This window comes from Castor canadensis, chromosome 18, assembly GCF_047511655.1.
Source record: "Castor canadensis chromosome 18, mCasCan1.hap1v2, whole genome shotgun sequence".
In the NCBI taxonomy this organism is placed as follows: domain Eukaryota; kingdom Metazoa; phylum Chordata; class Mammalia; order Rodentia; family Castoridae; genus Castor; species Castor canadensis.
The window spans coordinates 2048286-2075309 of record NC_133403.1 but is presented as its reverse complement, the minus strand read 5'-3'; the positions used below and the strand labels follow the sequence as shown (position 1 = coordinate 2075309).

The 27024-nt window shown below is 45.6% G+C and overlaps 1 protein-coding gene across 4 annotated transcripts in view; it reads right to left on the bottom strand.

Moving 5' to 3' along the window:
• The window catches only part of LOC109691843 (E3 ubiquitin-protein ligase ZNRF3), a 135235-nt gene that overhangs the window by 52225 nt on the left and 55986 nt on the right, over positions 1–27024 (bottom strand). For 2 of the 4 annotated variants that reach the window (XM_074060912.1, XM_074060913.1), the window contains exon 2: positions 1533–1658. In XM_074060912.1, the coding sequence (XP_073917013.1) occupies positions 1533–1658 (126 nt within the window). Of the gene's footprint in view, positions 1–1532; positions 1659–4962; positions 5295–16255; positions 21705–27024 lie in introns of those variants that run through there. The other 2 variants (XM_074060915.1, XM_074060914.1) reach the window with 2 other exon arrangements.

Here is a 27024-nt window from a genome sequence, read left to right as displayed (position 1 = left end):
TGAAACCACAGAGCTGAGTGCTGCATGGAAGCACTACGTACAGAAGCAAACACCCACAAGGAAAGCACTGTTCTCAGCCTTTGGACGGAGCTGGTGTTTCTCCTAGGAAAACAAGAAAAGTGTTCTCAAGAGGGTTGTCGCTCTTCTACCACCACTAAGCAGCTCTGGTCAACTATTCAAATGATGAAGCATCGGGCCTTGAGCTACCTAAACACCTTGATTCAGCTTAGTGAACTGTAAACCAAACGGGTTTACATACTCCTGAGGGTTCCCGCCTCCCCCCTTAATGAAAGGGCAGGAAAACTTGGTAAGTGCCCTGAAGCTACTTACAAGACAAAAAGACTACAAAAAAGTCACAACTAAATGAGGTGCGGGAAGGACTCCAGGGCCACAGGTCATTCAGGAGACACTTGTGGGAAAGGCTCCCTGCATGAAAACCACCTCTTCTGCCTGCTCTAAGCAAGGGAGACTAAGACATTAGGAACCAGTTGCTTCCTCCTCCCCCTGGCCAACCTAGAACCACAGCTTTGGATAATATGAAAATGTCCTAATAATGGTACCTTTAGGGGATTCCACCTTTCCTCCAAAATTCAAATACCTTTCTCTGAACCTTCCCTTTTAGCCAAATGATCCACTTTAAAACAGGCTGCTACCTGTTGTATTTTAAGGTCTTTGATGGACAGTTTTCTAAAGAAAATTTATTTCTACTTGATACCGCAGCCAAAAGTAATGTGGACTCTCTCAGCTAAGAAGTTTTTTAAAAAGTATTTCTAAATGGGGTGACTGCAGCCAATGGTGGCAACTGTTTGTTGAGTGCTTACTCTTGCACAAAGGCTTTGCATCTGGTCTCACTCTTAACTACCCTATGAGGTCATTTCTAACACAAGAACATAATTGCTGTCTGCCATTCTGAAACCCAAAAAGCTCTAACCCCCAAGGTTTTCCCATAACCTACTTGGCAGCAAAACTTAACGGGCCCGAACTCATTTGGAGGCAAAGCTACCCCAAACTCACAGAAGACTTCGTAGATTCTAGTCACCCCACTTAATGTGAATGTCCATGTGGTTTCCTACGCAAATACAAAGATGTGTGGTGACTGAGTGCTGTCCAGATCCCTGAGGTTATGTTATAGAAAATATATGCACCGTAAGACTTATCTAAACCCCCAAATCTCAGAATTCAGAAACATCCGTCCCAAGGGTGCAAAATAAAATACTGTCAATCTCTATCATCAACCCATTTCACAGATAAGAAACTGAAATTCCTTGAGGGCCACCTGGGGCCACAGCATGCAGCCGAGTGGAAGGCTGGCAGCCTCCCTCAGAGCTGAGTTCAAGAGAACCACCGGGGACTGCTGCAAGCTCAGGAGCACCACTGGGGGCTGCTGCAAGACGCATCACGTGACTACAGCCAGGAAGGACAGGCTAGCATGGCTCTTCTCTAGAACCAGCTGTTTGAAAACAGGGAAATGGCTGAGAGGAAAGTACCAATCCCAATCACAATGGCAGCGATATGGAGGGCTTGGTGCTTACCTTGCCCAGGACAGTGAGGCATGGCTTCGGGTCCAACTCCGGCTGTTCCAGCTTCACCACTCCGACCCAGCCATACTCGTACAGGTCCTCTTCATCATTGTTATTACACAGGCCCAGCGGATGCATCTGTGAGACAAAACGGAAAGAAGACCTCAATAGGCTGTGCATTTCTTACACTCCAGGCAAAAGTACCCTCAAAGCTGAAATCTTTAAGGTGAGGATAGTTTTCCAACCCATGAGAAATCCTATTTCAGTCCAATGAGCTGAGCACTAAGGAAAACACAATACGTTCACTGGAAATATATTTTCTGGATGCTTTCTCTCTGCTTTGTAGGTGGTGGCCATCCAAGGTGGAAACTACCAGATGGTAAATAAAACCACCAGCTTAACTTTCATATAAGTGCCAATCGAACAGCTGTGACACACCATACATTTCTCATTCAATCATCTTTATAAATGAAACTAACCAGGTCAACATCCAAGATCGTTTGGCTTCTAGACCTCTGAAGGGCACAGCTACTTCAATTTATGCAAGACTTTCCAACAGACAACTAGAAATTGGCAGACTCTCCAGCAGAATTTACAGACTATTAAAGGTTATCCCTGGTTACTGGGAAATGCATGAAATTCTTTGAGGTCTCTTCAAAATTTTCAAAGCACAAAGTCAAAGATAGGTAGAGGAGCATGGTCAAATTTTCTCATGTAAAAACTTGAAAACCAGAGCAATCCTAAGGTTTGTGCTCCTAATCCTATGGGTTGCACTGGCCCTCGAGCCCCTAAGAACAATCTGGAAAGAGGAAAACCTTGTGAATAAACATAATTTGCCAAGTAGTTGATGAACCTAACACTGTATGTGCTAATCTCTTACATAAACCAAATAACACTTGGCAGATGGGATTAAATTTGAGATGGGGGAGATTCCTTGGGTAGATCACAAGGATCCTTAAAGACAGGGGTGTATGAGAGACATGGTAGAGATCTGAAGCTACAGGCTACAGATGTGGAGGTTGGTGTGTTGTGTTCTAAAGATGGAGAGGGGCCATTATTCAAGAAAAATGGCAATCACTAGAAGCTAGAAGAGCCAAAGAAAGGATTCTCCAGAAGGAATGAAGCCTGCAGACCGTAAGAGAATAAACTGCTGTTATTTTAAGCTTCTAAGTTTATAGTCACTTTCATAGCAGCAAATAGGAACGGATACACCCACCCTCTCCCCCTCCCCCTGCCTTGTTCTACAGATAAGAACAGAAACTCAAGGTGAATGGCTTTCCCAAGACAGCACTGGGACCAAGTGGCACACCCAGAGGTGACCCAGCCCTCCGCTTTTCATTCTGGTGCTTTCCCAGCCTGCCTGCTTCCTCTTTCTCCCCAGACTGATGGTCCCTTCCTCTGAGAGCTGGCCATATGACTGGGGGAAAGATGAAGGTGAAAACTCTGTTACAGTCGAGGAGGAAGCTTTGAAAGAGGAGTGAGAGTGAGCAGGGCTGTCCAGAGATGGTGTGGAGGGGAAGAAAGCTGAGAGCAGCCTGGTCAGTGGAAAGGCTCCTGTTCTGCACTGAGAAGGCAAAGGGAAAGGTTCCAAAACTAGAAAGGCGTTGGACACCAAGACATATCACAGGTTCTTGGGCAGAAGACAAGATAGCACACTGATAAGAGATACTTAGCTGAATGAGTGACACGCCTTCAGGCAGGGGTATGCCCCCCGAAATAGTAAAGGGGATGGCAAAAGGTATAGCCCAGAAATGAGCTCTTGGAATCTGAATTTCATGAAATTTAGAAGGGATTTCACAGAACCATAAGGCAAGTAAGTGAGTCACTGCTGCACAACTTAGGGTGCCATAGGGGCTGCCAGCAGCTGTCTTTGTAGTGGGTGACTGCCTCACCTCCAGGGAATGCCAAGATAAGACAGCCCTGGCACAGCCAGCTTTTGCATGAATCCTCAGGCTCAGTTTGCCCAAAGGCTCTACCTTCCTCCAGGATGCTACTGCAGGGCGCAGTCCACAGTGGAATGTTCTGTGATTATTAAATGAGGAGTAGCCTAAAGGTTGAGACCTCTGACTTATCAAGGATAAGTCAATTGTACCAAAAGCTCAGTTACTCTGACCTCCAGAAAAGGGCTTTAGGCCTAGCTCAACCCCAAATGGCTCAAGTCAGCTTCCTGAAGTCCCAAGCCAAATTACTGCAATGGCAGCCACACTTCTGACCTCCTCTCCTGTATTCCATGACACTTCTAGCCTGCTCACAGGACTTGGGTGTTTCCAGACGATGACTGCTTTGTGTTACTCATGGAGTTTGGTCAGTGATACAGAACTGCTTTGGAAGTACACAGGTATCATCCAGGTCTAAGACCTTGTATCTTTCTCAAAACTTCAGTAAAGAAAGAACCTGGCATTTATCGCCATGACAAGTTCAGAGACAGAAAACAGCCTCCTGGTTGCCAATTTCCTCTCAGGGTGCTGAAAATGCTCTGGACCTACACAGTGGTGAACACACACTAACCACCACAGAGCTACACTCTTTCAGGCAGTTGAAATGGTGGGGTTTATGTGATTTTTGCCACAATAAAACCTTTTTTTTTTTTAAAAAAAAACCACACACTTGTCCTAGCATTTACTCAGAAATTACTTGTGACATGCTAGCACTGCCCTCAGCTAAGGAGGGGATCCATGGTGGCGGGCAATGTGACCTCCACTCTTCCAGAAAATAAGCCCATTACAGCAGCCCTTCTGCAGAATACAGGCCTGAAAGATTAAATAACAAAACAAAAAAAAGCCCAAATGAAATTTCTAAAGCACCAACGGGTTGTTTGTTTTTCTGTGGATGGTAAAGAAGCCACCAAAATCACATCCACAAGGATGAAGGGCCACACCTTCCCACCACCTCCCCGAGTCTCTTCTGGAATTCTTATTCCTCTTTACATTCCAGGTGCACACTTACGCTTAGCTACTATGGTTCTTAAGTGTCTGCCTCCTCACCCATCTGCTGAAGATCAAAGACCTCAGATCACTGTGGATGCGTCACCAACAACACTGGAAATGCCCACTGTCTCAGACCCCCAGCCACTTACACCCCGGGGTTCTCTTCACCTAAGGGCTTCAAGTTATGAGCTCAGGAGGGTGTTTTACGGGAAGCAGAAGTGGTCACGACATGAAATTATTCCTAAGTGAACTGATCGTCCTGCAAACGGTAGAGCCTTGTAACCAAAGGTATCAAATACAAATGGACACAGTCATCAAAGTGTGGCCGGGGCGTTCCCAGCAATGAGCATACTAGGTTACTATGTTTCAGTGTTCAAACTCATTTCATCCTTACTGCAAGCTCTGCTAATTGTTGAAATAACCAACGATAGTGACTAGACTATACAAATAAGCTGCAGACTAGAACTGCGAATCACCGTCTAAGGCAAAATCAAACGGAGTTCATAAAGTCTTACTAGTCAGTGACTGGATCGCACTCAAAGCCATGGCAAACATCCTGGTTAAGGGGTAAAGTGCACATGGATGCTTCTACAAAGACCGACGAAAGGATTACCAGAGGATTCTGAGCAGCGTGAGTCCTGTCACCTGGAAAACAGGATGATCACGCCGTGGAAGTCAAACTATGTGAATGAAACCACATCCAGATTCTCAAGACAATTCTGCTGAAATAGTCCACGATGCAGCCCACCAGAGCCACTGTTGATTCTCAGAAACTGGAGCAAGGGCTGTAGTTACAATTTAACTTGTTAAATTCAAAAACAGATTACTATTTTCAGTTTCACTTTTTCTTCTTTTTTTTTTGGTGGTGGGGGGGTGATACTGGGGTTTGAACTCAGGGCCTCATGCTTGCTAGGCAAGTTCTCTACCATATAAAACACTCAAGCCAACCTTTTTTTGTGTGATAAGTTTTTTCGAGATAGTGTCTTGCGAACTATTTGCCTGGGCTGGCTTCAAACCACCATCCTCCTGATCTCTACCTCCTGAGTGGCTAAGATTACAGGTGTAAGTCACCAGCCCTTTTTTGTGCTGGGTATTTTTTGAGATAGGGTCATAGAAACTATTTACCCAGGCTGGCTTCAAACTGTGATCCTCCTGATCTCTGCCTCCTGAGTAGCTAGGATTACAGGTGTGAGCCACTGGCATGTGGGTTGTTTCATTTTTCAAGCTATTAGCTTCAATCAAACTTTTATTTCTATTATCTACTAAGAAATATTAGCTGGGTGTTCTGGTACATGACTGCAATCCCAGCTACTGAGGAGGTGGAGGTAGGAGATTTGCAGTGCAGGGGTAGCATGGGCAAAAGCACGAGACCCTATCTGGAAAACTAAAAACCAAAAGGAGTAGTGGTATGGTTCATAAGCCCAGAGTTCAATTCCCAACACTGCCAAAAAAGAAAAAGTAAATAAAAAGTTATTAGTTCCTAATTTAAGAATACAGCACCCATTCCTGGTACCAATCATCTATATGAAATCATATTCTCCTAAAGAACCACCCAGGTGTTGCTCCCAGACCGCTGCTCCAGACAGTCATGACATAAAAATCAAGCTTCCCAATTCACATACGCCCACGGCTGCCAGCAGCATTCAAGCTGACTGCACACAGGACCAGTGCTCACTGCTGAACACCTAATCATGCAAAATGCATCTCAGGATGCTCCAGTGTACAGTATTCAAGCATGTTAACTTTGCACTGAATGTGACACAAAAACTTTTAAAAACTATAGGTGTTTCTGAGTGTACTTCCTTAAATCGTTTTGAAGAGTGGGGCGTACCTAATTAGATGTTTAAAATTTAAGAAGTTTTTACCATTTCTTTATTTATTTGTGGTGGCACTCAGGGCCTCATGCTTGCTAGGCAGACGCTCTACCACTAGAGCCATGCCCCTAACTATTGCCTTACTATTTTTAGGAAGGTTAAAAATGGAGGTATTAGGTATAAGAACTCAGGGCCATCGGAAAGAAATGCTAACAAAAACACAACACAGAAAAAGACTCAGAAACCTAGACTGGAACTTGACAAAAATTCCAAATACTAAATATTTTCTTGCCCACTAAGAAATTGAAAAGATGACGTGGACTGAAGAGCAAAATTCCTGGGTTGGATCCATAGCAGAACTTCAAGCATATGACAGGTTGCAATGTAAGTGTAAGGATATAATGGAGGCCAGGTGCCTGTGGCTCATGCCTGTAATCCTAGCTACTTGGGAGGCTGAGATCTGGAGGATGGGGGTTCGAAGCCAGCCTGGGCAGATAGTTCATGCAGCCCTATCTCAAAAAACCCTTCACAAAAAAAGGGGGATGGGGGCGGCTGGCAGAGTGGCTCAAGGTGTAGGCCCTGAGTTCAAGCCCCAGTACCACAAAAGAAAGAAGGAAAGAAAGAAACAAAGAAAGAAAGAGAAAAGAAAGAATGGCCTTTCTTATAACTTTGATCTGATACTTCAGAACAATAACATCTTGCTTCAGTCAACTGAAGGAAAAATGCCCAGTTACTCCTTTACCTTGAGGTCTGATGTTATTAAGAAGCTATGGCTCTTAACTCACTCTCTTATATCTTGTTTTGTCCCAAGAGGTGTGCTGGGATGGAAACAATGTGAGTTTTGGAAGCATGCAATCTTGTGACTAAATCTCACTCTGTCTCTTCTGAGGCAAGCACCTGGACAGATGACTCCATTTCTACATAAACCTCAATTTTTCTCATCTATGAAATGGGGACAATCCCCAGTGTCTCTATGGGATAGCCAAGTTAAATGAGATGAAACATAAAAGTGGAGTAAGATAGTGGGTGCTCAACCAATCAAAGGAAAGCCTTGTCCTTCCCTTTCTCTAGAGTCCCGTTCATCTGAGCTAGAGCTTTTGCTGAGAACACTGCCTGTTGACACAAGCTTAAGTGTTACCCTTTCCATGAGGCTTTTTTCTTTTTTTTTTTGGCGATACTAGGGCTTGAACTCAGGGCCTTCACCTTGAGCCACTCCACCAGCCCTTTTTGTGAAGGGTTTTTCAAGATAGGGTCTCATGAACTATTTGCCCAGGTTGGCTTAGAACCGTCATCCTCCTGATCTCTGCCTCTTGAGTTGATGGGATTACAGGCATGAGCCACAGGTGCCTGGCTCCACAGGGCTTTCTTGACTGTGCCCACACAGCTAAGGTACTTCCCCCTCTTTGATCACAAACACCCAGTGGTGCTTCCCCCTGCACTTTTCCTTGTCCCTAACACAGATACCTGCTTCAACAAGGGCAGGGTTACTCAGAGGTCCCCATTCACCCCACCCAGAGCCTTGAGTCTCACAGGTACTCAATAAATGACTGGTGGATGAACAAACAGCCTTTGCTGTACCTTCAGTTTTGTTCTTGGTAAGTCACTTGGGTCTTTGCTTAGTGGACAGAGGGACCAGGGCAAATAGGTCAGGATTTAATCAAAGTGTCGCAGGAACTTTAAAAGCTGCGGCTCTTACAGATGTTGGTTACTCAATCATCAAAGGCATTCCCGGGACACAGAATGCTTCCTGGGAGTCTTCATTCCCATTTCCTGCTTGGGGAGCAGGAAATGTTTCTCCCCACCCCACTTCTCCCTTCTTTATTCTGCTATACTGAAGTAAATCCTTGCTAAAACTTAAAAAAAAAAAAAAAAAAAAAGACTTCCTGGCACTGGCACAGGAACAAAAGCTGTTCCCCCTGAGCCTTGCTCTAGGACCACAGCAGTCCTAGAAGGCAACAATGCCACCCTCACCCAAGTAAAATCATGACAGCACCTTGAAAAGGCAAAGGAGGAGAAGGATAATGGAGGGTGTCCCTCTTCTCCCAAGCCCCAAGTCATAAATTCTTCGCCCATGGTCCGATCTCAGAAGCTACTGTCAGTAACACAAATGAACAACTAAACCAAGGCGGAGGCTGGATGGGATCCAGGAACAGGGGCTCCATCAGAGGAGAGATAAGGGAAACCCCAGGACGAAGGCTATGCAACCAGCCTGCCAGGTGACCTGTCTGTCCCTATTGATTCTAGAAAAAGACATGAAGTAACACCAGAATTGTAGCCCAACATCAGGGTATGGTCTGCAAGGTCCAGCTGAGAATTCTGACAGCCACAGTAATGCCAGCTCTGACCTAAATGGTAGCTATGATTTGGCTAGATTGGAAGGATGCAGGACTGGGAATTGGGGAATAAGAGATGAAAGCCTTCGTCTTTCCATAAGAGGAAGTCAAATAGACAATTCTAAAATGGACTGAAACATGAAGCAACAGCGTGAGCGTTATTCACAGAAGTTTAGCAATACTCAGAGGTGAAGGGCAGAAGAAACCACAGAAAGGCTGGAAACAGCTGCCTCTGGCAACAGCAATCAGGGACAGCGAGGTGGAGCAGGGAATGTTCCTTTTTGTCATATGCCAGGAACTACTCTCTGCTGTTTTATGAACATAAGGTAAACCATTTTAATGAAAAAACTATACATTGCTAGACAGAAGTCCCCTCCTCCAGGGATTCCAGCAGATTCTATGGCTCCTCCCCACTAGAAAAGGTGGGGAGGCATTTTGTCAGACTCTCCAGAGACCCTCCCCCCACAACGGGCTCCTGCATGAGCCAGTGCACATTTGAAGGAAGGCTCCCTGGGATGACGAACACAGGCGATGGATGACTCAGGGAGATACCGTGGAGGCAGAACCAGCAGGCTTCACCACCCTTACAACCAAAAGTAACTCCCAGGTGGCACCAGGGTATGACGTGGATTTGGGTGTTATGGAGATGAAAGACACAACAACCAGAGTGATGGTTCTAGGAAGCCCCAATTTTCTCCCAGACATGGACAGATTCCATGACCTCCAGAAGAGGTACCGAATACTCCACTCAAATTTTCAAATACGGTGCTGCTTAGGCCCAATGGCTAACAACAAGCAACCCGTACCCCAGCCTACATTTGGTACTTTGATATTTAGGCTAAAATATCAAGATGGTTTTAGGCCCAACGAAGTTGACTATCACAGTTTCACTGCTTTGTTAATAGACAAAAAAATGTCCGGGAACAGCTAAGCCAAAAGACTGTCAGGCAAGGTTACATGTCTGGAGAAAGACAACCATGTTCCCTGGAGTATGGTCAATCAAGCCAAGCTTTGAAACCAAGACCAGCTCTTTAAGAAGCTTTCAGCACAAAATCCTTGAGCTACACGGGTGCACTTTTCACGCATCTCAAAGGGCAGAACTGAAACCAGGCCTGGTGGTGCTTTTATCCAAGGTTACAATATCTCTCCACTTGCCTGAGGGTTTAAAATAACTTCAAAAGCACCACCTGCTTCTAAGTGGGTTACTGTTACACAAGAGCCAAGCACTAAACTAACAGGACTAGACATTTCACTCTGCAATATTATCTCATCCAAAAATTCCTGGGGATTTAAAAGGGAAACTTGTTTCCTTTTGTCCTTTCACTGCTGTGGCCCTGACTAGCATGTCGCTATGGGACAGAGCTTCACATCAAACAATCCAGACCTTTTCTTAAAGGTGTGGTGGCTAGGATCAAGGCTTATAATTTATGTGAAGGAATGGAAAAGGGGCAGACCCACCCATTTTTTTTTCTTGAATCGTAAGGATTATATTTTCCCCTTGTCAGTGTATGAAGAAATGGACAACTCTTTAGATTGTTGAACCAAAAGCTTAAATCTTTTTCTGGATCTAGAATCCAGAAGAACCTAAACACAGTTTCTCCTGTTCTCATAGCAACGGGGAACTGTAACGGGGGTGGGAATGACCCACGCACAGAGGTTGCTGCAAGCTCTGGTTGCTGTTTGCTGGAGACTTCCAACTGGGAAACACTGGAGGATCAAACCAACACTTCTCTCAGATGAAGTCAGTTTTCTGAACGCTCATCTGGAATCTCTTCCAGTAGGTGCCACTTTTTAAAGAAAAGTCAAGAACAGCCTTTATCCTGTTTGTTTCCTGTATACCAAAAGAAGATAATGAAACCCTAGCTACTTTGGAGGCCGAGGTCAGGAGGATAACAGTTCCATTTCAGTCTGGGCAAAAAGCAAGACCCCATCTGAGAAATATCCAAAAGGGCCGGTAGAGTAAAGCACCAGCCTAGCAAGCATGAAGCCCTCAGTTCAAATCCCAGTACTGCAAAAAAAAAAAAAAAAAAAAAAAAAAAAAAATCACAAGTGCAGCTGGCCAAAAATGAAAGGAAGCAAAGAATTTTAAAAGATGACGGTTGCAGAATGAAGACAGAAGAGTTTTCTAGGCAGACACTCTACCTACCACTTGAACCACTGTCATAGAGTTTTCCTTGGGAGATTCTAGTCTCCATTTATACTAACAGTGGCTGAGCTGACACTGTGGAAGGACACGGAGTGAGAAGAGGCGATTAAGACCAGACCATCCTGTACTGTAATGTTGTTTGATCAGTATGGTTTGAAAAAGCTTCTAAAATGTACGTACATCCACTGACATGACAAGTGACTGAAACTGAAAGCTCACCAGGGCTTTTTCCTACAAAGCGGGTCTATGTATAACACAGCTTAACAGTAACAAATGGCAGGACTAGGTAATATCATGCATTGTCAAAGAGATGTGTTCCTTTCCCACCACAAATGGCCTGGTCTCCAATGGACTGGCTTGCAGGGCCCCAGCACCAGGGGCCCAGCACCAGGTGCCCATACCAGTTACCTAGACAAGCTCAGCTGCTTGCAGGTGCTTGGCAAAAAAAAAAAAAAAAGAAACCCATAAGAGCAATGCAGCACACAGGGTGAAATCATCAATAAATCCAATTGTAATCAATGACAGTAATTCAGCTCCAGTTATTCTAACCCTCTGAGCTTGTTTAAGAGGATGATCTGACCATAAAAACGCGTAGCTGCTCAATAATTTCATCTCCTTTCCCCAGCACACAGAAAACATACTCAAAAACCAAAACAAAACTAAAAAAAAAAAATCCCTCCACCATAGGCCTGAAAATACATTTCCTCCAAAGTTTATGATGAAGTGCAAGTTGAGGTTCTTTATAAAACAAAGACAAAGGGCTGGGGCTGGGGGGGCACGGCCCCAGTGGTAGATCTCCTGCCTACCAAGCATGAGGTCCTGAGTTCAAACCCCAGGACAAGGGGTGAGGGTTGGGGTGGGGGGGCTGGTACCGATACTGGCTCTGCCACTTCTGTGAGGCCTTAGAAGGGTCAAGTGACCTGAGCCTGTTTCCCCAGCAAAGGCACTACTGACGCTTGCTGACCTGCTTAAACTCCTGAAGATCACATGTAAGGAGGCCTGTGTGCATGGTACATGAGATGGGGGGGACAGACTCGATGTCGAAAGCACAAACGACCAAAGACAAATAGACAAAATGATCTTCACCAAAATTAAAAACTTTGGGGTTGTAAAAAGTACCATCAAGACAGTGAAGAGATAGGACTTGGGGGCCTGGCTCAAGTGGTAGAACGTGTGCAAGGCCCTGAGTTCAATCCCTACTACCACAAAAAAAAAAAAAAAAAAAAAAAAGTGAAATGACAACTAAAGTTTGGAAGAAACTATTGCCAGACCTTGGCAATTTTAGGGCTCAAACCAAGGCCTGTGCCTGCTAGGTAAGTCTTTCCACTGAACTAGATCCCCAGACCCTGGGCAAATCTTACATTTGGTAATCGACTTTAGACCTAAAATACTGAAAGTGCTCTTACCACTCAATAATAAAAAGACAAATTATCCAATCAAACATGGCTAAAGGATCTGAATAGCTGTTTCTCTAAAAGTTACGCAAATGCCGAAAGCACATCAAAGGTCTTCAACATCAGTAGCCTTCAAGGAAATGCAAATCAAAACCACAATGAAAGACCATTTCATATCCACCAGGATGACTAGAATAAAAAAGGTCCGTAACAACAACGGTGGCTAGGATGTGGAGAAAGTAGACCCTTATATAGTGCTGGCAAAGAGGCAGACTATTCCAGTCTGTAAGTTCCTCAGTTAGTTACCCCTACCACCGCCAACTGCATTCCTAGGAGTACACTCAAAAGATATACATAAAATCTTGCTCGTGACTGTTCATGCCAACGTTATTTATTTTTTAATTTCCTTTATTCATATGTGCATACAATATTGGGTCATTTCTCCCCCCTGCCCCTCCTCCCTTCTCCCCCCACCCCCTCGAGGCAACATTAGTCATAAAAGTCAGAATGTTGAAATAACCCAAAAGCCCATCAAAGTGGTATATCTGTACAAGGAAATTACCACTCAGCCTTAACAAGTAACAGGACTGACAAAACGCTACAGCGTGGATAAAACCTTGCCAACATCAGGCTGAGTGAAGCCAGTCATAAAACTCCACATTGTCTGTCAAGGACATGTACAGAGACATAAGTAGATGAGTGTTTGCTTAGGACTGGCATTTGTGTTGTATATTGGGGAGGGGGGGAGATGGGGAAGTGAGAGCTAAAAGGTATGAGGTTTTTTTTTTTGGTTGTTTTTTGAGGCAATTGAAATGTCCTAAACCAGGCACTGGTGACTCACATCTGTAATCCCAGCTACTCGGGAGACAGAGATCAGGAGGATTGCAGTTTGAAGCTAGCCCAGGCAAGTAGTTTGTCAGACCCTATCTTCAAAATATCATCACAAAAGAGGGCTGGCAGAGTGGCTCAAGGTGAAGGCTCTGAGTTCAAACTTCAGTGCCGCCAAAAAAAAGTTCTAAAGTAGATTGTGATGACAGATACACAACTGTGAATATACTAAAAACCACTGAATTGTATACTTGACACAGAGGTGAATTATGGGCTGTATGAATATCTCAATAAAACTGTCTGTTATTATGCAAATAAAGAGCAAATGGGGAAAGTGAGAATACAGTGGGCAGGACTGTCACCAGAGGAAAGGTGTAATGAAAACAGCACAGCTGGGCCAAACCATCCGGGTACTCAACTCGCTCATCCACAAACAGGCACGATGCTGCCCGCCTCTGAGAAATGGTGCAGACTCAGTAAAGACTGCAAGGGTGGATGGAGTGGCAGAGAAGACTGAGCAAGGGGAAGGGCCCTAGCCAGTAGTACTGAGTTCGGAATGGAAATGGCACAGCCTATAGAAAATACAGGGCTACTTCCATTTCCAAGGCCACGTGACCAAGCAAGAATCCCGCCCCCCTCCCCCAACACAAAGGGTGCAGGAAAACAGGACACCTGCAGGGAATCCAGACTGTGCCAGGGCCCCAGGAAGGGAGCCGGTGTCTTGGGGTTCCTTGAGGGCTCACTAGCTTGCACCCACAGGCACCTCATTCCATCTCCTGCTCCTCTGTAATTGCCCTGGTAAGTTTCCAAACCCAGGGAGAGAGCCAAGAGCGATTCAGGAAGGGATACTTGATGAAAATCACCTGATTAAAATATTCCTGTGTAGTCTGTTAATAGCGGGGAGAGGGAGGGGAGGAAACCACAGGCTCAAGCGTTAAAAGCAATAAATTACATGCTAGGCTTTGCCACCCTGTATGACCTTGGGCAAGTCGCATAAGGGCCCCATTCTCTCTGATCCCAAGAGCGAGGGGAATGCCTGCCACCTGCCTACCTCATGGGGGTTTGGGGAGGACTAATGAGATAATGTCTGAGCTGTGCTCTGGGCCCCGTAGAGACAGCCACTATAGAGCAGGGTTAGCACAAGCTAGGGCAGCTTCTTGCCCATTCTTTACCTTGTTATTCTGCCTATGTCTGGCTATGTCTGCTTATAAAAGTTCTTGCTCAAAGCAGAGTGGACCAGGGAGGTCATAACCCAGGCTTGGTATGCCCTGGCTGGTCTTGTTAAAGCCGATCCCTAAACCCACACTTGTCAGCAAGCAGAGCACCTTGAGAATTTAGCACAGAGCTCAGCATTTAGTAGCAGGGATAGATGATAAATACGGCTCTGTGGGGCAGGTGCAGTGGCTCACGCCTGTAATCCCAGCTACTCAGGAGGCAGAGATCAGGAGGATCATGGTACGAAGTCCATGGGCAAACAGTTCTCAAGACCCTATCTTGAAAAAACCCTTCACAAAAATAGGGCTGGTGGAGTGGCTCAAGGTGAAGGCCCTGAGTTCAGCCCCAGTACCAAAAAAAGGGCTTTGTGGACTTCTTGCTTTGAAAACTTTTCCTCTGTGTAAGTTACCATCCCCTAGGCCAACATTCTAGGGCACTGGGGGAGGGGGACAGGGAGGGTGACTGCCAGGTTCCCAGGGATGAGGGACAAGCTCCTAGGGACTTCAGATAATCACTTCTTAGGTATCAGATTGATGGACAGGTTTCTTTGTTTGTTTTTTGAGGTACTGGGGTTTGGACTCAGTCAAGGCCTACACCTTGAGCCACACTCCATCAGCCCTTTTTTTGTGATGGGCTTTTTAAAGATGGGGTCTTGGGAACTATTTGCCCTGGGCTGGCTTTGAACCGAGATCCTCCTGATCTCTGTCTCCTGAGTACCTGGGATTACAAGTGTGAGCCAGGGTGCCTGGCTAAGTTTTGCAGTGTCTAAAGAAGATAGTTAGCTCTAAGTTCACACTGAAAGAAGCCTATATATATTGTGGAGGGTTTTTTTGGTGCTACTGGGATTTGAACTCAGGGTCTCACACTTCCTAAGCAGGAAGTCTACCACCTGAGCCACTCCACCAGCTCTTTTTTATTCTGGGTATTTTTGAGATAGGAGCTTGTCAATATTTGCACAGACTGTCCTCCAACCTCAATCCTCCTGATCTCTGCCTCCCAAGTAACTAAGATAACAGGTGTAAGCCACTGGTACATGGCAATACACACTGTGTTTCTAAGTGGTGGTAAGTGGTGGAAAGGCCACGTTGTGTGTGTGTGTGTGTGTGTGTGTGTGTGTGTAAGACACACACACACACACAGGTCCTTGATTCTGATCTCTCCAGTTGGGTGAAGGTGGCATTTATGCCTAGAAGCCTCACTAGCCCTAATTTACACCACTGGAGAAGTCTGATGTGGCGACCCATGTGCTTCTGGTCAAAGAATGCAGAGACCGTGAGTCTGCCCACGGCATCCTGACACATTGCCTCAGAGCTGCACAGGCAAAGGCTGGGAGGACCATAAAGTACACTTCAAGGCCATCCCCCAACCGCCTCCTTTGTTTCCACGGAGGCTGTAATAAGGCAGGGTCTCATCGCTTCTGGGTTCTGTTGAAGCTTCTTGCCCTGACCCATCAGAACAGGGCTACAGAAGTAAAACAGGCTTGCTGCAGACTCAAACGGCCTCCTCAGCAATGGGACACCCACACCGTCCACTGCACTTTCTGTATCACACTGGTCTGAAGGACGAGGACCACACTGAAATTACCTTTAGCTATCCATCCCATCATGTATGTAAATAATAAAGTGTCTGAATTGAAAAGTGAGTGGCTTTCCAGCTGAATCAGTAACGCCTTGCTTGGCCTTGCCCCGTCTTCTGTGTGGGACTAGAAGGTGCACCCAACGCTCATCCTGACCACACCAAGTTTTGGATCAGGATGACACACCTGGTTCCCAGGGTCTGTCACAAGAGAGCAGCAGGACTCAGGGCAATGAGCAAATTTAAACCCAAGCCAACCAACACCTGCTGGGTCAGGCTCCTAAAACAGCAGGAATTCTTCCTATCTGTTTTGTCATCCACGTAAAAAAGACATCAATGCTGGCGATAAAAGAATGTTAAGATTAAAGATAACATCCATTAAGTATCCAGAGCAGTGCCTGACACAACCACAAAGACTCCAGAGATGCTACCAGCCGCTAACGCTCACTTTGTGCCTGCCAGGTCGCAGGCACCGGTCCACTGTTTTATAGGTATTAACTCACCTGATCCTCATAATCATCTTTGAAGTGGATACTCTTGTGTTACAGATGAGGAAGCCAAGACAAAGTGGTTGAAGGTCACACACAAGGAAACAACAGAGCTGGGATTTAAACTTCATCGCCCTGCCACAGCAGACATCAAATGTATTCCCATTATTCACTGCTGCTGAAAAGAAAGAAGTATTTTATCTGGGCTAGGGACCAAGAACAGTTCCTGCCTCCCAACCTTCTCAGTTATTAGGCTGAGCTTCTTGAGTAAAAGGCAGCAAAGACGGTGAGAGGGGCTGGCAGGACGGAGGTAACAAAGGACTCTAGGATGACCCAGTCTCCTGGTGGGAGAGTACACACCTGTGTTCACAGGTAAGAAAGACAAAACGAGCTTCAAGAGCCCCTGTCTCAACAGGCTGAAAAAGTTCAAATTTAGAAACAGGCAAATGTCCTTAATACATGCAGCCAAGTGCTGGACCAGTTAAGTCAGATGCAGCAATAGAAATGAAAACACCAAGTTCAAGGTGGAGCCCCGTTTTGCAGAAAAGAGAAAGGAATACGTCTTACGCTACTTTGTGAATGCTCACGTATTTGAGATACTGTTGCTTTTATACTTCAATCTCTTGATTTCTTAAGAAAGTATAAATTTGGTGAGTGTGAAATCTACCCAGAGCACCCTCCTCACAAGCACACTCTACCACTTCAGGTCAGCAATCTTCCTAACATGTCTCCTGTCTACTTTCAGCCATTTTCCCCAAAGCCTCGACATAAAAGCCTAATTCTGACCTGTGAAAAGATCCCAGGCCCTGTCCAAGTAAAAGAGAAAGTGTAAAAATTAAATGTCTGAAATTCAACAGAGTAAGAAAAAGGAGGAAACAGGGTACTTTGGAAGAAAACAACCCTATCAATTTTCCTAACTTCGAGAAAAAAGTAAAAAGCAGCAAACAGAGAATGAACTAACTTGGTCTAGCAACATGTTAGTAAAGGAAATAGGTCTTGTTTTAACTTGGAGGTGGCCAAAGAGGTAAGGACAATGCCAGGTGTCTGGTGAGTGTGTCAGCTGATTCTGGAGGAAACCATTCCAACTATTTATTTCATCAAGATACAGCTGACCCACAGCCAGAAGCCAGGAGCCCCTCCCAGCCACAAAAGGAACCCCAGGCAAGAGATCTTTGATTTACACCTAAGCTTAGATACCTAACTTCTGATCACTTCTGACTGTCTGCTATCTGATTTACTATGCCAAGGACTGGTGTTAAGAGCATGGGCTGTTACAACCATGGCCTCGAGTATGTCACTTAGCTCCTCTGGACCTCATAGGTCTTCATCTCTAAAACAGGAAAAGAAACATCTGTTTCTACAACTTCCAGTCCAGTGTGTAACACGGGGGCGGAGGTAGGATTGACACAGAACCTTTCTCCTAAGACTCCACTTGTGGCTGCCTAGGTGCAAACTTTCCAAATGGACTACAGGCAATAACCCACTGCTTCAGTATTTCACATTAAGGTTTGAAGTAGACTTGTGGACAGAAAAGAAAGACATAACTTCAAATTGTCACTCCATAATGAGCTCATTTCTCTTCTCTCTTCAGTAGCTTTAGATGTTTTACAGTATTGGGGTTTGAACTCGGGGCCTGTACTTTGAGCCACTCCACTAGCCCTTTTTTGTGATTTTTTTTTTTTCAAGATAGGGTCTCTCCAACTATTTCCAGGGTTGGCTTTGAACGCAATCCTCCTGATCTCTGACTCCTGAGTAGCTAGGATTACAGGCTCCCAGTGCCCAGCTGGAGACTTTTGTTTTATCCCTACACTGGACTATTTTGCTGCAATGTAGCTGCTGGAGTATATTTATGGATTTATTTTGACTTATCCTGTTAGGCAAACCACTGTGTTTTCCATCTGAAAACTCATGTCTTCTGTCACTTCTGGAAAGTTTTCAGCCTCCATCATTCTGAATAGTGCTTGCATGCCATCACTCCTACTTTGTTCCACTAGAATACTGATCAGATCTTGGTTAGAAGCTTCGGCCTGCCCTCTGGGCTCTCAACTACTCTGTCAAAATATCTGTACCCCTCCTCTATATATTCTGGTAAATTCCTTAGCATTTCTACCAGTTAATCAATCCTACCTTATCTTTGCCCAGTTTGGAGTTTCACCTAAGATTTAAATTTCAGTGTCTGCTTTTCGGTTATAACATACATACACTACCACTCAGGTAAAGCCTCAGGCAGCAGGAAGAAAACAGAAACAACTTTGCAGCCACCTGCACGCATGGTGACCGAAGTGTACCATTGTCACTAAGTCCTAGTGACATGTCCTTCTTTGCATGTGGTTACATATTTCTCTGATTGATACAATTACTTCTTTCATCTCCTTATAATCCTAAAAGTGCATTTTAAAGTTATCAGACGGCCCTATTTTCTTTCCTTTTATCTTTTTAACTGTGGTGCTGGGGATTGAACCTAGGGTTTCTATATGCTAGACAAGTGCTGTACCACTTGAGCCTCGCCCCAGTCCACACTGCCCCTTTCCACTTAATCTCAGACAAATGACTCTCCCATTCCTTACTTCCTATGACGTAAGGAACTCTACCCAGCAATCTCTTCTCTTCTCGAGGTTGTTTTCCTCAGGTGTTTTTTGGTCTTGCAAACTTACGGAGTTGGAAGTAGTCGGGGACGCTATTCCTTCCCCATTAGTTCTGTGGCTACTTTTCCCAGGATACCCGAGCCTGGAACAGGTCTTATATGGATGGATCAGGATCCCAAGGACACGGCGACACTAGTGAACTTCAGCCATCGTGCCTCCAGTGGCCTTCGGCCCTGTGTGGGCTCCAAGGTCGTGTGTGGTTGCTTCTACTGCACTAGACTTCTCCTGAGGGGTAGCTAGGATGCTCTTAGCGTCCTTTGATGGCTACTCTTGGTTCCCACTGCCCTCCAGAGCGGAGCTCCTAGCATTAGTGCCTACTTCCAACTGAAAGCATAGCAGGACCCTGGCTCATATTAATCCTTGCTTGCTATTTCTGCAGGGTTTTTTTTTTTTTCATAGATATGTTTGTCTTGTTTTTTAGCATAATTATATCTCTAATTTTCTTTTCAAACTTGGTGTTTAGAGTAGAGGTGAAGGGAACTAATTCAAAATTAAATTTACATGGTGAACAGAAGGTGATATTTAAACAAAACCTTAAGGGAAAAAAGGAAGAGCCATTCCTGGTGACAGAAAATCAGTCCAGACCAAGGAAACAAGACCAAGTGTGAAACACCTGAGGCAGGTCTGGCACAGTGTGTGTGGCTGGAACAGAGTGGGCAAGGGGAGAGAGTATAGGAGCAAAGGGGAGAGAGGTTACAGCAGGCCAAACCACAAAGGATTTTATAAGCCTTTGGAAGGCGGCTGGGAAGTCAGTGGTGAATTCTGAACAGAAGAGTAACATGGTCTGGCATATGTTTTAACAGGATTACTCTGGCTGGTGAACCTGGGAAAGGCTGGGGAACAGGGTGAGGCTGGGAGGCAGAAAAGAGACCAGTCAGGAGGTTCTCCCAATAACCCAGAGGCGAGATGGTGCTGGAAAGTGGTTGGATTCTGAAGGTAGAGCCAGCAGGACTTGTTGATGGGTTAGATATGGCAAGGGAGAGAAGGGAGTCAAAGACGTCTCCAAGGATAGAAACAGCACTACTTGAAATGAAGAGAAATGGTAGACTAGGCTTGTTTTGGAAGGAGTTCAGTTTTAAATGCTAAAATGAAGTCTGGGCCTTCTTACCTGACTCCAACACTACAGAACTATTATAACAGTCAAGGAGGATTAGGGGCTATAATCCAGGGTGTATAAAGGAGTCTTAAAATTCAGTGATAAGAACACAAACAACCCAATTAAAATTTGTAAAATATTTGAAGAGAGTCTACACAGAAGAGACAGGATGGCAAATAAACACACAACACAGGTTCGACAGCACTAGTCATGAGAGAGATGAAGAATAAGCCACGATGAAGTACTACCGGGTACCCGTTAAAACAGCTAACTACAGGACTGATAACAGGCAGCGTTGGCAGGGTTGTGGAGCAACGGGAAGGAAGATGGGGACACTGCTTTTGAGAATGTAGTCCCAAAGGACGCACCCTCCAGAAAAGAGCCTAGCGTTTCTCCCAAAGTTGAACTCCTGTGACCTGCACATTCTACTCCTAGGTACTTACACAAGAGAAATGAAAACCTTTGTCCACACACCTCTTTTACTCAAATATCCATGGCAGCCTTAGTTGTAATAGTCAAAAAACGGAAATGCTCCACTGTCCATTAACGGGTGAACAGATAAACTGTGACCCACACGATAGGGCACTGCTGAGCAACGGAAAATTACAAAACACTGCTCTGAGCTACCATGTGGATGAACCTCAAAAACCATCGTGTCGAATAAAAGCACACAGACCCCTCCCTTCCCTCCAAAGAAGGATGTACCATGAGTTCCCAGAAAATGTAAGTTGATCTGTAGTGACAGTGACAGTTTGGTGGAGGAAGGTGTGGATCACAGAGAGTCAGAAACTTTCAGGGGTGATGAAAACGGTCTGTATTTGAGCAGTGATCTTGTCAAAACTCACTAGGTATCATCTTTTCAAATAGCTACTTTACTGTTCTGTACTGTCAGGGTTTGGGACGCTTTGGGGAGCTGAACTCAAGGCTTACAGTTGTTAAGCAAGCACTCTACCACTAAGCCACACCCCTGCCCCCCACCCCCTTTGACACAGTCTCATTTTATGGCCAGGCTGGCCTGAACTACAATCCTGCTATTCGTGCTTCCCCATGACCGGGGTGACAGTTGCTCATCACCACACCCAGCCATTGCTTGAGGTGGGGTCTCAAGAGACTTTTTGCCCAGGCTGGCCTTGAACTATGACCATCCTGATCTCCACCTCCCAATTAGACAGAATTACAGGCGTGAGCCACCCTACCCAGCCCTGTGTTGTTTTGGTTTTTGTTTTTTTATTTTAAAAAGGAAACTGCTAAATTCAGGCCAGGAACAAAACATTCTAAAAAGAGTCGTCAGCTCTACCATGGTGTTCTCCAAACCAAGCAAAGTGGTCAGAATCCCAGTGCTGATCACCTGCTCACTTCCAACAGCCTCACTTACGGAAAGAGAGGCTTTTAATTCTTAAATACACCATGACCCAGCAAAGAGAGAAAGGAACTCTCCTTTTATGACTAAGAGTCAGCTTAGGACTCACTGGGCTGTGCAAAACTCAACACCTTTTTAAGACTAGTATGATGTAGGAGGGGGAATATGGTGGAATATTATGTACACGTGTATCTAAATGGAAAATGGAGACCTGCTGAAACTATTCCGGGAATGGGGGAGGAAGGGACAAAGGAGAATGATGGAGGGGACAAATCTAACTCTGACATATTCTAAGAACTTTTGTAAATGTCACCATGTACCCCCAGTACAACAATAATAAAAATAAATAAATAAAATAATATTTTTTTTTTTTTCTTTTTGGTGGTACTGAGGTTTGAACTCACTTTCTAGGCAGGCATGCTAGCTGCCACCTAAGCCACTCCTCCAGTCCAAAAAAAAAATTGTTATCTGGGAAAAACATGATCAGTATAAAAGTGGTTTTTTTCTATGCTTCAGAACTGGTAGAACTGAGACTGAAACATGGAGCAGAGCCATTGGGGTGCCAGCAGTCTCATCACCTAGACAGGAAGTGGACAGACTGAGACATACAATAACCCTCTCTGCCTGGCCCTTCCAAAAGGATGCTTGCATTTTAAGCCACTGTGCAAAGCACAAGTCACCTCAAGGAATCTGAACCAAAAGTACCTGTACCTCTGCATTCCGGCTGTATTCTCACAGACTCAAAGAACGCACACACCAAATTCCAGCAACCCTACCAGAGAACGTGAAAAGGGTAGAGACTTTACTATACAACCCATTTCTTTGTTCAGAAGCGATTCTAGCCACAGCTGCCCTCCTCTGCTGTCCTCCCCCAATCCAGGCACATCTGTACCTGGGATCCCCTGACGCACCACTAAGGTCACATGGAGCATCCCACACAATGCTTCTAGATTCTCTTATAGCATGTGGCCTGACTACAGCAGCACCCCTGCAAGAGTCACTATCACAACAAGAATCAATTTTCCCCCTCTGTAAAAAACAAGTGGCAGGTCTTGTCTTTGGGGACAATGACCCAGGGAATGTCCAAGCATGGCCTGACACACCTATCAGTAACACAGGCAACTTTACTTTGTTACAGCTGCAGCAATAGACTGAACAGCACATCAATCAACAAACCTCTGTATTCAAAAAAATAAATAAATAAATAAGCAACATCACACCATGAGAGGAGATGATGAGGCCATGTGAAAACCAAGGCAGGACCCGAGGCTGGGTAGTGGTCACACCTACAGTGACTGGAAAAAGCCAGAGAGAGTGGGCAGCTGGGAAACCCTAGCAGTGGGGTTGCAGGGGACCCTGCAAAGAGGGCGTGAGGTCACGGGGAAGCTGGCAGATGATGGGTTCCATGAGACCAAATAACAAGGCAGCTCTACACTCAGAACTAAAAGCATCTCAAGTTCACAAGGGGCAGCAAGGTGGGCCCAAATTCCTCCTAACCAAGTTGTCAGAATATCTCTTTTCAAAATACAGTCCCTAACAATACGGCCCAAGGCCTGCAGAATTTGACAACCTTACATTTAAAACGGCAGACCCTCCTGCTCAATGGAACTTCTCACTGACAGTGGCTCTCTGGCTACAGCCACCACTGACAAACTGCTCTGGGACAGCATTAAAGATGCCCAGTCCAGTGGGGACTTACAGTGAAGAGGCACAAGGGAAACTTCTAGGCTGATGGTCACCTTGTTCTCTATTTTACCGGGGCCTGGATTACACAAGGGAATCCAAGGGAAACTCAAGAGATAGTATACTTAAGATGTGTATTTTTCACTTCAAATTTTACTTCAAAGAAAAAAAGAAAAAAACACAAACAAAAACACACAGTCCTACCACACACATAACCCCAACCAGAACCTCTGGGTCTGGGACTCTCAGGGTTGCTGTTTTGTTTTGTTTTTCGTTTTTTGCAGTGTTGTGGCTTGAACTCAGGGTCTATACCTCGAGCCACTCCACCAGTCCTTTTTTTTTTTTGTGATGGGTTTTCTCAAGATAGGGTCCCACAAACGATTTGCTTCAAACCTCAATCTTCCTGATCTCTGCCTCCTGAGTAGCTAAGATTACAGGTGTGAGCCACCTGCACTAGGCTGCCTCTCAGTTTTTAACATGCTCCCTTGGTGATTCTGATGACGGTGAACTTTCTAAAGAAAACATCTTGGAAATGACTTGCCTAGAGCAAAAAACAGGCTAATAAATGACATTCAAATTAGACTTCCCACCTTCTACCTGAACTAAGTCTCTGTGCCTGCTCAGGTTGCCATAACAAAATAGCACAGATCAGATGCCTGAAATGACATCATCTGGAGGCCAGGACGCTGAGACCCAGGTGCCAGCAAGGTCATTGCCATTCTAAGGCTTCTCTTGGCTAGTGGGTGGCCATCACCCTGCTTGAGCTTGCAGAATCTCTTTGTACATACGTGGAGGCAAGGAGAGCAAGTTTGCTGGTATCTCTTTCTTATGAGGACGCTAAGCCCATCAGAAGGCCTCACATGTGCAACCTACCCATCCCAAGTTACTGTCCAAAGACCCCATCTCCAAACACTAGCATATTGGAGGTTGGGGGTTCAACGCAGGGGTTTAGGTGGGGGGCACAAACATTCAGCCAGTTACACTCGTCTACATGACAGAAATCATAACTCAAACTATCAGGAGTTACTGGGAAGAAACATATGAAATGGATGCTATTTTCCAGTTTTTAATTCACAAAATGGCACCTGCAGATGGCTCTATTTAATTTTAGTATCGCAATAAGATGCTATGACTTCTAGACACAGCATGCCCCATGGTGAATGACTTAACTTCTCAGCTGTAGAAAAGCATAATCTTATTTGAAAGAGCTCAGAGGTTCATCTCCATCCTGAACTAGACTTCTCCTTCAGAAAGGGAGAGGGAGAGAAAAGGAACTTGGGAGCCGCTGATGGTTGGGGTAGCCACAACACAGCATGGCTCAGGGGTCATGTCCCATTCACGAGCCACAGAGCTGCTGGGCTGGACGCTTTGTGAAGCCCAGCTGTTCTCTTCCTCTAGCTTTCCAGTATAACCAGAGTTTTCACCCAATGTTGCAAGACACATTTGAGAAGCAACTCAATCTTCCCCTGGGAAGAATGAGGGAGGTGCAAAGGCTGACAGTCACAAGCACTTGTGATGGGTGAGAAATTCAGAGTGGGTTGCTTGCTGCCACATGACGCTGTTCTTCTCTGGTAATGAAGTCGGTGATTGTATTGCTAAGGTGCCAGAATTCCATTTTGTCCCCACTCTAATATTCTAGGAGTAGCCGGGCTTGGTGGTACATGTCTGTAATCCCGGCACGCAGGAGGCTGAGGCAGGAGGATTCTGAGTTCAAGGCCAGCCTGGGCTATATAGTGAAAAAAACAATATAAAAGAACAAAAAACCGGCTATGACTAAACAGCAATGTGATTCATTCAGTTGAACAGTTACTTGTTCATCTTGAGCGCAAAGAGAAGTCAAACTGGGAAAAATGTCTAATGAAGGCAACAGAGTGCCCTGGTACCCACGGACGGTGGAGGGACCCAAATGTGGCCACACCTGAGCCTCAGCTCCTGATGCCCTTTGCGTCCCTCTCCCTGTCAGTCACAGCCACTTCTTTACGACTCAGAATTCAGGTTACCTCTGCTGCATCCCTACGTGAGGTAGGCAGGAGGGAGATGACTGTCCTGCGCAATCAGAAGCCTGGGCTCGGGAGGTGACACGCCCAGAGTCTGACATGCAGCCTTCTGGTCACGGGCTCATCCAGACACTCTGACGCCACACCCAGGCTTTGTTCTTCATCACTACATCCTTTTCGCCCCCAAAGGAAGGAGTAGAAGTAAAAGCAGTTGTTTGATCCAGCTCCAAAGCTGCTTTCGTGCCTGCTTACTGGGTGTTCAAACAGTTGCTGGACCAACTAGTTCCTGCATTTTGGGAAAGCTAAAATCCATGCCACCTCTGCTCTGAGCAACAAGTAGACAGAGGAGTCCTCCTAGACCTTCCCAGAACTCAGCACAACAGATCTTTGTGCCACCTTTAAACTCTGCACCACCTCAGGGAGCTCACTAGCTTCGGTGCCACAGACGAGGTCTCAGAAACGGCAAGTGTTATTTTTCAGTCAGAAACCCATTTGGAAGTTTATAAACTCTTTTGATAACTCTACTGAACCTCCTCTAGGTAACATGCACTGGGACAGGGGCTGTAAGTGACAAAGTTGAGGGTCAACCCAAGGATACAACTGTGGAGGGGCTCTGGATGATAATTCCCGCTTAGAATTTTCTAGCTACAACTCTTACCTCATGGCAGAGTCTCAGAACCGCAAAAGCCCTTGACAAAGACAGAACTTGGAAAACACTGTCCTGGCCTCCAAACCATGAAGGGTTGTGATAACCCCAAGATGCAAAGTGTACATCTACTCTGCTCCGTAATCCTACTTCCACACAGAGATGGCTTTGAGCGAAAAGGCCTGCATCTGCACAACAGACAGGTGACCTCATCTAGACCCAATTCAAGGCCACCTTAACAAAAATGTGCTAGGGCCAGACACAGTGCTACATGCCAGTAATCCCAGCTACTCAGGAGGCAGAGATCAGGAGGATTGTGGTTCAAGGCCAGCCTGGTCAAGAAGTTAACGAGATCCCACCTTAATAAAAAAGCTGGGCATGGTGGTGTAAGCCTGTAATCCCAGCTGTGCATAGGAGTCATAGGTAGGAGAAGCACAGTCCAAGACCAGCCCTATGTGAAAATGCAAGACCCTCTCCAAAAAATAACTAGAGCAAAAAAGGATGGAACAATGGCTCAAGTCCTAGAGCATCTGCCCAGCAAGTGCAAGGCCCTGAATTTACACCACAAAGAAAAAAAAAATTGGGGACTGAAGAGGGTAGAAGAGGGGGTGAATCTGAGCAAAGCACATTATACACATATATGAAAACGACATCATGAAACCCATGGAAAAGTTATTACAGCTGCCAAGAGCTCATAGCAACATTTTGGGGTGGACAGAATTATCCCGGGCTGCTTCCCCAGCACTGCACCCAGGCTGTAAGTGATGGAGCCACCTTCTCCTCAGCAGAATGCTGGTGATACCCAGAAACAACTCCAGGAGCAGAAAAGCCTTGCCCACTGTCAGCGCTGCAGACAAAGTCAAGGCAGGCGGGCATGACGTCCTCCACGCTGACCTCATCTGTTACTTCAGGCAAGTAAGTACTTTTCTGCTTAGCTCAAAGCTCAACAAGCTGGCAAGGAACAGCTGAGTTTTGATAGCTGAAAGACAGGTCCCTTGCTCTGCAGACATGTCCCCAAACCAGGCTGCACTCTCCATCACCTTGAAAATGCAGGCCTGGAAGGAGGAGGGCAAAAGCCAGGATTTTGTTGGGATTTCAATCAATTCAGTGCAAGGAGCCACCGCTTAAAAAAAAGAAAAGAATCCAGAGGTTGTTGAGCAAATCTTTAAGACTTCACCAGACACTCCACTTACTAGGAAGATCTACAGCAGGTCTCTGCAGAAACTGCACTGGCCTCCCCGGCTCACCTGACTACAGCCTGTCCAGCCCCGCTATGTCAAGGTCAGCCTCACTTGGCCCTATCCTAGCTCACATCCGCTCCAGAAAGCAGTCTGCAAACAACACGCTCCACAATTCC